The 12,266-nt window shown below is 43.5% G+C and overlaps 1 protein-coding gene across 2 annotated transcripts in view; it reads left to right on the plus strand.

Annotated features, from left to right (window-relative positions):
* ctnnd2a (catenin (cadherin-associated protein), delta 2a) overlaps window positions 1-12,266 on the plus strand; it is a 386,140-nt gene that overhangs the window by 262,112 nt on the left and 111,762 nt on the right. For both annotated transcript variants that reach the window (XM_066663258.1, XM_066663348.1), the window contains one exon: window positions 8,109-8,241. In XM_066663258.1, coding sequence (XP_066519355.1) covers window positions 8,109-8,241 — 133 coding nt within the window. The remainder of the gene's footprint in view (window positions 1-8,108; window positions 8,242-12,266) is intronic.

Raw genomic sequence — 12,266 nt, forward strand, 5'->3', positions numbered from 1 at the left:
GTGAATGGAAGGTTTGTGATGGACGCCATTGATTGGTGCCTCATTTCCTCAGCCCTCCTCGGCATATCAGTAAAGCCCAGAGCGCTGGACTCTCGTCTCATTACAAACACCTTCATAAGGTTATGGTTCTGTCTCCAGGGCTGGCAGAAATTATGGGGAGGAGGTGGGAATGAAGGAACTGTGTTTTCATGTCCCTTACCATCCATGGCTGGAGAGCCCTTGAGCAAGGCACCTAACTGTTACCTGGACACAGCCTTGAATGGGTTAAATGCTTAGAGACATTTTTACTAAGGGGATTTACAATGTGTTACTCTTTCTTCTTGCTGTTCTTGTTCATCTTCTTCTTCTCTTTCTTCTTTTTCTTCTTCTACTTCTTTCTCCCACTTCTCCTTTCTCATCTTTTAATTCTGTCTTTTTATTCTCATTGTTCTTCATCTTCTTTTTCCTCTTCTCTTAATTCGTTTTTCTCTCCATTTTCTTCTTCTTCTTCTTCACATTCTTCTTTGATTGCTTCCACATCTTCCTTTCCTTCTTCTTTTGCTCTTCTCCTTCTTCTTTTGCTCTTCTTTTCATTTTTCTTATGCTTCTTTTTTCATATTCTTCTTCTTCTACATTTCCTTTATCTCTTTCTCATTTTTCTTTCTTCTGGTGTCTGATGCTCACTTGGTTGTGTCTGGTGTTCACTTGATAGTGTCTGATGCTCACTTGGTTATGTCTGATTCTCACTTGGTTATGTCTGGTGCTCACTTGACAGTGTCTGATGCTCACTTGGTTATGTCTGGTCCTCACTTGATAGTGTCTGATGCTCACTTGGTTGTGTCCAGTGCTCACTTGGTTGTGTCCAGTGCCCACTTGTTAGTGTCTGGTCCTCACTTGATAGTGTCTGATGCTCACTTGGTTATGTCTGGTGCTCACTTGATAGTGTCTGATGCTCACTTGGTTGTGTCCAGTGCTCACTTGGTTGTGTCCAGTGCCCACTTGTTAGTGTCTGGTGCTCACTTGGTTGTGTCCAGTGCTCGCTTGGTTGTGTCCAGTGCTCACTTGATAGTGTCTGATGCTCACTTGGTTATGTCTGGTGCTCACTTGATAGTGTCTGATGCTCACTTGGTTGTGTCTGGTGCTCACTTGATAGTGTCTGATGCTCACTTGGTTGTGTCTGGTGTTCACTTGGTTGTGTCCAGTGCCCACTTGTTAGTGTCTGGTGCTCACTTGGTTGTGTCCAGTGCTCGCTTGGTTGTGTCTGGTGCTCACTTGATAGTGTCTGATGCTCACTTGGTTATGTCTGGTGCTCACTTGATAGTGTCTGATGCTCACTTGGTTGTGTCTGGTGTTCACTTGGTTGTGTCCAGTGCCCACTTGTTAGTGTCTGATGCTCACTTGGTTGTGTCCAGTGCCTACTTGTTAGTGTCTGGTGCTCACTTGGTTGTGTCCAGTGCTCGCTTGGTTGTGTCCAGTGCTCACTTGATAGTGTCTGATGCTCACTTGGTTATGTCTGGTGCTCACTTGACAGTGTCTGATGCTCACTTGGTTATGTCTGGTGCTCACTTGATAGTGTCTGATGCTCACTTGGTTGTGTCTGGTGTTCACTTGATAGTGTCTGATGCTCACTTGGTTATGTCTGATGCTCACTTGGTTGTGTCTGGTGTTCACTTGATAGTGTCTGATGCTCACTTGGTTATGTCTGGTGCTCACTTGATAGTGTCTGGTGCTCACTTGGTTGTGTCCAATGCTCACTTGGTTGTGTCCAGTGCCCACTTGTTAGTGTCTGGTGCTCACTTGGTTGTGTCCAGTGCTCACTTTCTTGTGTCTGGTGCTCACTTGGTTGTGTCCAGTGCTCACTTGGTTGTGTCTGGTGCTCACTTGATAGTGTCTGGTGCTCACTTGATAGTGTCTGGTGCTCACTCGGTTGTGTCTGGTGCTCACTTGATAGTGTCTGGTGTTCACTTGATAGTGTCTGATGCTCACTTGGTTGTGTCCAGTGCTCACTTGGTTGTGTCTAGTGCTCACTTGGTTGTGTCTGGTGCTCACTTGATAGTGTCTGATGCTCACTTGGTTGTGTCCGGTGCTCACTTTCTTGTGTCTGGTGCTCACTTGATAGTGTCTGGTGCTCACTTGGTTGTGTCTGGTGCTCACTTGATAGTGTCTGATGCTCACTTGGTTGTGTCTGGTGCTCACTTGATAGTGTCTGATGCTCACTTGGTTATGTCTGGTGCTCACTTGACAGTGTCTGATGCTCACTTGGTTATGTCTGGTGCTCACTTGATAGTGTCTGATGCTCACTTGGTTGTGTCTGGTGTTCACTTGATAGTGTCTGATGCTCACTTGGTTATGTCTGATGCTCACTTGGTTGTGTCTGGTGTTCACTTGACAGTGTCTGATGCTCACTTGGTTATGTCTGGTGCTCACTTGATAGTGTCTGGTGCTCACTTGGTTGTGTCCAGTGCTCGCTTGGTTGTGTCCAGTGCTCACTTGATAGTGTCTGGTGCTCACTTGGTTGTGTCCAGTGCTCACTTGGTTGTGTCTGGTGCTCACTTGATAGTGTCTGGTGCTCACTCGGTTGTGTCTGGTGCTCACTTGATAGTGTCTGGTGTTCACTTGATAGTGTCTGATGCTCACTTGGTTGTGTCCAGTGCTCACTTGGTTGTGTCTAGTGCTCACTTGGTTGTGTCTGGTGCTCACTTGATAGTGTCTGATGCTCACTTGGTTGTGTCCGGTGCTCACTTTCTTGTGTCTGGTGCTCACTTGATAGTGTCTGGTGCTCACTTGGTCGTGTCTGGTGCTCACTTGATAGTGTCTGGTGCTCACTTGGTTGTGTCTGGTGCTCACTTGATAGTGTCTGGTCTTCACTTGATAGTGTCTGATGCTCACTTGGTTGTGTCTGGTGCTCACTTGGTAGTGTCTGGTGCTCACTTGGTTGTGTCTGGTGCTCACTTGGTAGTGTCTGGTGCTCGCTTGGTTGTGTCTGGTGCTCACTTGATATTGCCTGTTGTTCACTTCATAGTGTCCAGTGCTCACTTGATAGTGTCGGTTGCCCACTTTAATAGTGTTTGGTGCTCTGCTAAATCTTACAGAAGTTCTTGTTGCTAAGTCTCCAGTTCTTGTTCATCACATGATTATCTAAAGCTAAATGAAGACTACATTAAAACTGGTCAGTATTAGAGAATCACAGCTGTGGTTGAAAAATAGTGTAAACACTGGCTTGCTCTCTCTGTTGCTTGGTTAGATGAAGAAGAAAGGACAGTCCTTTATAGTGGGGCACTGTTTACCCCCAGGGCTCTGGCGTCCAACACACACACACACACACACACACACACACACACACACACACACACACATTAACATAAATCTCAGTTTATGTCTCCATAACATTACCTGCAGTCCCTCAAAAACTGGCTGTTTCTCAGCTTCGAATGCAGGGTTTGTTTCCCTCTGTTCTTCTGCTGTCCAGCTGTGGTCAGCACAGTGACTGTTGTTGGAAACTCAGTGTAACTCAATTGTATTTCAGCTCTAATTAAAGCCCAGTTTTAACAAGCCTGGCTTATTTATTGCTTCTGTGTCCACTTTCTGCCGGTGTAAGACAGTAAATCCAGTATTGACTGGAGGCTGGAGGACTTAGCTCTGTCAATGACCATGGAGTAAAACCACCACCAGCCTGAGCTTCATGCACAGTAGTAATTTCTCTTAATAGCTTTTAAATGTATCTCAGTGGCCACTAACATTGCCATGGAGCTAAGGGCTGTTAGTGGCTTCGGTCCACGCTGGCACTCACTTAAATACCCTTACACTGGACAAAATGATCACGACTGAAAAACCATGATTCATATTTACCCTTTGGGTGGCTGCTGGTATGGTCTTGATTGCAGTTTCCTTGCCTTTAAATGATCTTATGGCATGTCTAGTAAATTCAAATGGACTTTTTTTTGTATTAATAAGATGTAAATTCCAGAGAAAGATGTAGATGTAAATTGCCACTTGAGACTTGTTCTGACATTAAGATGTCCAGTTGACATTTGGACAATGGAGCTCAGTAGCAGACCAGACACCTGGCAACCCTGATTCGACTTTGTTTGTCCTCCGTATCTGAGACTGGGTCTTATACAAGGAGCAGAGGTAATGGTATAAGTGGGGGGGGTTGTTTTTTGTCACCACCGCTGGGGTCTGGTTCCCACACCTCCTGTTGCGAGTGCAGGAAGGAAACAGTGGCGTGTTTTGTAGTGTGTGTGAAAAGATGTTATTGCCTGTGTGATCTTACCTGTGTTATTCCTGAGTCAGAGGGAACAGGGAGAGGGGGGTTGTTGGGATTTGGAGAAGTTACAGTGCTCTACTGTGGTATGAGTGAGCGCTTTGTTCCCTAAACAGTGCTCAGACACACTCACACACAGTGTCCCAGTTCTGTCAGGTTGCCAGTGATTGTCCTGAGCACTGCAGTGGCATGATGGAGGTGGTGGTGGTGCAGATAAAACTTTTCACTTCAGCATATCTCTTATAACTGTGCATTTACAGATTAACAATCGTGTTACAACTGTGTAATTATTGAGAATAATTATTACACGGTTGCATATAGATTACAGAAATACACCTTTTGTGGCATTTTAAGTTTCACTCATGTAATTACACAAAGTGTTATAACTAATAAGAGACATTTGTAAGGACATTTATCTAATTGAAATAATGCCGTAACATGATTGTAAGCATTTGTTTGGACTCTTCTGATTCAATCATATCAATAAGTCACTGATACAATCTCGTTTTTAAAAACAGTTCAAAATATAATGTGTAAGTACGCAAGAGAATCTGTTATTACAGTGATATTAACTTAGTTTAAAAGCACAAAAGCTTGTATGTTGTATGTTTATGTGCATGAACTTGACTCTTGACTGTAACTTAGCTGTAACATTGGATACTTCATGAGTAATTGCATTGCTGTTACATACCTAATTAATGCTTAACTGCATAGTTATTACAGACACTTTGGTACAGTTTTAACTGGAACCACACCCCCCAAAAAAGAGGGGGGGGGGCTGTTGGGTGGTGGAAATTGTGTAATTTAACTCTGTTTTATAGCTTGTCAAACACATCGTAGACATCAGTCTCCACATCAGCATCATTCCCGTCCCTTGTTGGAATGAGCCGCATTCAATCGGAAGACTTCCTCAATCCCTGCTAGATTTTAATTTATTGAAGAGCACAAGGCTTATCTTATCGGCCTGTCGTTTTCATTCTGGAGTGGGGGGAGGTGAGGGAGGTGGTGGTCCTGGAGGGCAGATGCCTAACAGCAAGAGCCCTGTGCTGAAGCTGATGTTTATCTTCGCAGCCAGAACCTTCCACAGGAGGCTGTCTGAAGCTTTCACACAGTGAGGCGCAATAAACAAACTAAAATAAATACAGTTCATGTGAAATGTGATGTATCTGCTGTTTGGGGGGATTTTATATATTTATTTATTTGGATATCCTTCCCCCTCCTCACTCACCCAGAACCAGCCTTCATACTTCCATTGAATAACCACTCCCACTCAACCAGGGTTCACTCAGCAGTGGAATCCCTACTCTCTAGTGTCTTTAGTGTAGTAACATTGTAGTAAGTAGTATACACACTTTAATGTACAAGGCCCTGTGCTCGGTTGCGTACAAAACCAATTTTTTTCCCTTATGTATAAACCTTAAGGGAAGATTTTCCTTTACCTGCGGGAATTACTTAAGGGGGTTAAATGAAATCCCCCAGACATTTCACTTAACTAAGGTAAAACTGTAAGGGATTTACTGCAGTGACTGAAATTCTGTGGCTGTAATGGTCGACTGTTTCCATGACGATGGCTCAAAAAAAATCTAATAAACAAGTTCGGCTTTTAAAATAAACAAAATGGGAAAGAAATGAGCATAAGGGTTTATGACATCATCAACACACTTAACTTTAAGGGGGTTTAAGGGCGATCTTAAGGGAAATCGTTCACTTAAGGTGTTTTATGCAACTGTCCACGGGTTATGAGTCTTGTTTTATGAAGTGTTATGTATGTAATAGGCCAGGATGCAGTATTATTAGGTAATTTGCAGTCTGACACCTCATAAATGCATTCATATGAAGCTTTATGAACACAGGATGTATGGGAAAGCTGAACAATCTATGTGTTTTTGTCAGTTTATGGTGTTTCTGGAGAATGGACTCAATGGGAGTCTTTCTGAAAGTCGAGGAGAGAAGCCTGTATAAAGCACCAGAGGAGCTGAGTGTGAATATCAGTGTGAATACCATGTAATATACATTCTATATGCGTAAAGATAAGCTTGAGTCTGTGGCTTTATAGCAGGGTAAAGAGTGGCTCCTTTATGGATTTGTTTACTCATTCGTTTTGAAGCAGATCGTCACATTGAGAATTCCATCTCTTGCTTAACTGAGCTCTGGGGGATTGAGGTAAAGGCATTTTTGTGTATGTGTGTGTGTGTGTGTGTGTGTGTGTGTGTGGGGCGGGGGGGGGGGTCTGTCTAATAGTGCATTCCCCTCAGGTCCCGTCTGAGGAACAGCAGAATCCTGAGGGATTTTACTGCCATGTATCGTCCTATTCCAAGGTTATAGTGTATAGAAGTGAGCTTTCTTGTTGTATTGTTACTGGTCTCCACTGAAAAGCCAACCTTCAAACTGCGCCCATTTCCTCACATGTGCTTCAAATGACCCGGCATCAGCGCAAATGAACAAATCCAGTGTGGATCAAACAGCGGCACTGAGGAGAATTGCTGCAGCCACTCACACACAAACACATTTCTGCCAGCGTTCCAATTTCCCCTCTATCAGAGCAGTAATACAATAAGAGGAAACATTTTCACTGTAACAATGTCAGGGAAAGCACTTCGCCAACAATACCACACTGAGAAAGTGTATTTGCCAATCGCATCACTACATAAGCATTACTATTACTACATCAGTAAAAATAATGATAAAAACGATTATAATTAATAACTTTACTGTATAGATTTCAAGACAGGAGGCTTCATCAGAGTTTCAAACATGTACACATACACAGTGGAGCGAGATCTTTTACCTCTAGTTGCCATGTTGAGCAATACAACAAGGCTACGTACAGTGCAACTGTGCAAGCCTGAGAGCACAATATCAACAACACAATACAGGACAAGCACAGCGCTGAATTTATGTTTAGTGGATCACTGGGCCACAGCAGTTGTCCTTCACATTGTATCCAAAGTTCATTATGAATGGACCAGCAGAAGTGATTGAAAATGAATATGATTTGATTTGATTTTGATATGGTTTGGTTGGTTATATTTTTACAGGATGTTATCAAATGATCAGTTCTCACATGATAAATTTAGCATCATGGAGTTTGAGTGTATTTATGGAAATCTTCATGAGGACAGAACGCCCCCAGAAGAACAGAGAGTGTTTTATTTATTATTTATATGTGCAGAAAAGTGTGCTGCTTTTATTTTATTTTATTTTATTTTGTAGCCAGTTAATAATATATAATAAAAGTCCTGGACACATGTGGTGACTTCACCATTTTGTGGCCATATGGTGGCGCAACAGATAGGGTCCTGGGGTTAAGGGTTTGAGTCCCGCTCGGGTGACTGTCTGTGAGGAGTGTGGTGTGTTCTCCCTGTGTCTGTGTGGGTTTCCTCCGGGTGACTGTCTGTGAGGAGTGTGGTGTGTTCTCTCTGTGTCTGCGTGGGTTTCCTCCGGGTGACTGTCTGTGAGGAGAGTGGTGTGTTCTCTCTGTGTCTGCGTGGGTTTCCTCCGGGTGACTGTCTGTGAGGAGTGTGGTGTGTTCTCCCTGTGTCTGCGTGGGTTTCCTCTGGGTGACTGTCTGTGAGGAGTGTGGTGTGTTCTCTCTGTGTCTGCATGGGTTTCCTCCAGGTGCTCCCATGGTCCAAAAAAACTCATGTTAGTAGGTGGATTGGCGACTCAAAAGTGTAGACATGAGTGAATGTGTGAGTGTGAGTCACCCTCCAGGGTGTGTTACCAACTTGCAGCCACTGTAGTAAACAATTGATTGTTCATGACTAGTATTAAATAAAAATCTTTCTCTCTCTGTCTTCTCTCTCTCTCTCTCTCTCTCTCTCTCTCTCTCTCTCTCTCTCTCTCTCTCTCTCTCTCTCTGCAGTGAGTTTGGATGGAGAGATCCTGAGTTGCCTGAAGTTATCCAGATGCTGCAGCACCAGTTTCCCTCAGTTCAGTCCAATGCGGCGGCGTATCTGCAGCACCTGTGCTTCGGAGACAACAAGATCAAAGCTGAGGTAAGCCTCTTCTTTGATGCCCACCCTAGAGCCCACCCGGACAACTGCTTCTTTCTGCTGGGCAAGCACTATCCTCTCTGAGACACTGAGTAAACCAAGCTCCTGACACTTCCCATGAAATCTGTTTCTTCTAGTGTTCACTGCTCTGGGGTTGGCAACGTCAGGGCAAAGTAAGGCCTGTCACAGGTTCCATATATGATGGCTTTTTTTATCCTTATTTTTATCCTCTTTTTTTTTTATTTAGGGGTGTGTGTGTGTGTGTGTGTGTGTGTGTGTGTGTGTGTGTGAGTGTTTTCTGTTAATCAAATGTATCAAACTCTGACCCCTTATATTAAAAAAAAATGACACTTCATAATAAGCGTCCATTAATTAATGATGATGGCATTACTATTAGTCAGTAATGAATGTAATGTCTTAAATAGTCATTAGCTATTGCTAACCATACACAAATAATAGTTCTATTAATAATAATATTAGAATTTAGTCTTAATGCTGTTCTAAAATTCTTGAATCTTGGCTTTAATCTTTAATGAATTTGCCTTTAGTCATTGCATTTAGTCATTAGTTCGGTGACCAATATCTATCACTGGTTTCTAATTAATTAAGGTGCTGATTAACCACTGTTGTTAATGTGTTGTTTTATATTGTCAATCATTTTATTGTCTTATTAATTAACAGTCCCTTAGTGTATTATGAAAGAGTTCATTGTTGGTCACGTCCCTTCAGCTGCAGGCGCTGAAGCTGGACGTCCCCCTGTTCTGAGGGAGCTCCTCTTCTCTCGGTGTATAGTCGCCACAGACAGGCTGTTTGGTGTCTTCTGTTCAGCGAAATGAGTTTGTGTCCGTGGCGTCACGTGATCCATAACTCAGGCCATTATTGAAATCTGAGGGCTTTGTCCCTGCCTCTGGATTCCCCAGGGGTCAGTTTGTAGAATTTTAAAGAGGGCCACAGTAATTATAGCACGCTCAGACAAACAATAAAAGGAAAAGCGATGTATTGACAGCCGCTCCGCTCGCCGCGGCCCCGTAATTGCGTCCCAGAGGCTCAGGGCTGCGAGGACGAGTAAATTCAATTTGGCCGAATGAATGTGAAGGAACAAAGCGGAGCTACAGCGAGCCAGACGAACTTCTAAATGTTATTTAATGAAAAAAAATATATAAACAGCACAGCCTTAATTAGTTTAGTCTTTCAGAGCCGACTGCATCATCATTCCTCAGAATTTACACGCTGTCACCGCTTAAAGCAAACTGCGGAAATAATCTTGTTTGTTGTTGTTTTTCTGCTGATGTACAAGATGCGTTTACGTTGAGATTATGCGAGTCGTATTAATGTCGTAAAATCAGCCCAGTACTCGGTTACTTAAGGGGGACTTGAGAAACCTACTAAAATCCATCCAGGGGTTTCTGCTCCTCGCTCCTCGTTCCTGGGCTCTCGTGCTAGACTGAGTTGTGGCTCATTCTCGTTTAAAGGAAAAAGAGGTGTAACCCGGCATTCTGAGCAGGGAAGGACACCGCTGTGGTGTTGGATCCTTGCAGTATTTTGATCAAAGTATGATTCAGACATGTCTTGTATAGTGTGCCATATGCAACGGTCATTTCACAATATCACAGTGTCATTAATTGATGCATCCAAAAGACATGAACCTTTTACGTGACTCTTATTTCACCCCAGATGTGGTAAAAGCACATGTCATGTCTGGTGCTGTGTTAATCACTGTAGCCTGTCTGCAGCACCCTGCCCAACAATTGTAGCACTTCAAGTATAAATACAAAGGCTCTATTTTTGGTGCTTCCCACGTGTGGGATACTAGCAGTCTCTAGGTAGAAAATGTGTACTTCAGTGTGAAATTGCAGGGGGCACTTAACAATTCCAGCTTGTGTAGTGCCATGAAAGTTGTGGTATAAAATGTACTTGAGGCTCATTTTCTCTTTTGAAAGATTTGTACACAGGTACTTTTTTTAAATTCAGAGTGCAGTCTTAGAAGTTGGTTACATTTTCTGCTTTTCGGGATTGAACTGATTCCAATTATAAATTTAGACCAGTACATGAACATTGACCAGATTCCCAGACCACGGCTGGGGTTGTATAAAGAATGTATCAGGAATGTATGATTGTTATAAATTATTATTTTTGCTCATGTCTCGGCTGGCACCCTCTCTCCCTATCACTGCCCGTGGTGCTGATGTGACAGATCTAGGCAGTTTCCATTCTCCCCACTGCCAACCCACTGCTTCTTTTCAAGCTGCTGCTGATGAAACATCACTGAAAAGTTAAACACATTAGAGGAGAATGGAAACTGCCTAGATCTGTCACATGAGCACCACAGGCAGTGATAGGGAGAGAGGGTGCCAGCCTATCCACAAGAAGAGTGGGACCAGGTGTGTTCTTTAGGACACTTTATGGACAATGGCTTCCACCCACTCTATGACACAATGATGAAACAAAGGAGCACAAGAACCATTGGACCAAAATGCACCACAGAGCGCCACAGGAGGTCATTTCTACTTGTGGACATCAAACTCTATAATTCCTCCCTCAGTGTGTGACACTATGGTTCATCCGTGCAATGCTTAATACCTTAATTATGTGTGCAATAATTCAGAGATGCAATAATTTGAACTGCTTTATACAGTTTATTCAATGCTTATTATCACAGACACTGCCATTCTACGGTATTTGTATGAATTTAAATATGAACATATGGCTATTCTCTATTTTGAGTGTTTCTTTTTTTCATAAACAACTGTAATATTGCAATATCCCTCTGGGATTAATAAGGTATTTCTGATTCTGATTCTACTAGTGAAGGCATCACCTGGATTCACACCTGTGTTCTCTAGTAGACCACACAGATGAGTCCCACATTCATAAACAGTTGAGATATCCTTTTACAACCTCTGTTTAAATAAACTTTTTTTTTTTGGCTTTCATTTTCCACATAAAAGTGGATTAACTTGTACATAACATCTTCAGAAATACACCTACAGCAGGTGTGTGGCGAGTCGGTTTACAGCAGAACTGAAGGGAGGACTGCTTCCAGAATGAACAAATCTCTTGAACGTATTCTGTGCCACACTGCACTGCATTTGATTACTGGCTCTTCACTGGAGCTAAACCGGTTTGGACCTGGAGGCAGAGGTCTCCAGGGGAAATCTCACATTACTGCTGGAACATTTGGTAGCTGGACCACCCGGCACAACGTTTGGTCCCCATGGCCCCGAACGGTGATTGGGACCTTGCTGCAAAAAACAGAGACCTTCAGGAGGGCCATAAAACAGAGGTCTCTAACCTGGTGAGGTCATTAAAGATCCAGGGGAATATCGCCCCAGAATGGAGCTGCTGACCCTGGTGTCATCACCTCATTTCTCACCGGGAGAACCTTCTCTGTCTAGGCTTCTGTTAATACAGCTTCCAGCCAACCACACTGTGCTCTGAGGAGCCGGGGTTTATTGAGCATATCGTCCAGGATTTGCTTGGGTTTACTCGGTCTGTCGTGTTCTTCGCCTGATGAGGTCGCAAAATCGTTCTTTGGAACAATGCCGTGTGTCACCTGATTACAAGAGAGAGTGTGTTTGTAGATGTGTGTGTGTGTGTGTGTGTGTGTGGGTGTGTGTGTGTGTATATACTAACACATGCGGGTCCTATATGAAGTCCATATTTTGTTGCAGTGCTGTGCAATGAGGATGTGTGAATGACTGGGTGAGTGTGTGAAACTGTCCACAGGTGTGAGTTTGTGACTGACTGGGTGAGTGTGTGAAACTGTCCACAGGTGTGAGTGTGTGAGTGACTGGGTGAGTGTGTGAAACTGTCCACAGGTGTGAGTGTGTGAGTGACTGGGTGAGTGTGTGAAACTGTCCACAGGTGTGAGTTTGTGAGTGACTGGGTGAGTGTGTGAAACTGTCCACAGGTGTGAGTTTGTGAGTGACTGGGTGAGTGTGTGAAACTGTCCACAGGTGTGAGTTTGTGACTGACTGGGTGAGTGTGTGAAACTGTCCACAGGTGTGAGTGTGTGAGTGACTGGGTGA

This window comes from Hoplias malabaricus, chromosome 1, assembly GCF_029633855.1.
Source record: "Hoplias malabaricus isolate fHopMal1 chromosome 1, fHopMal1.hap1, whole genome shotgun sequence".
Classification (NCBI taxonomy): Eukaryota; Metazoa; Chordata; class Actinopteri; order Characiformes; family Erythrinidae; genus Hoplias; species Hoplias malabaricus.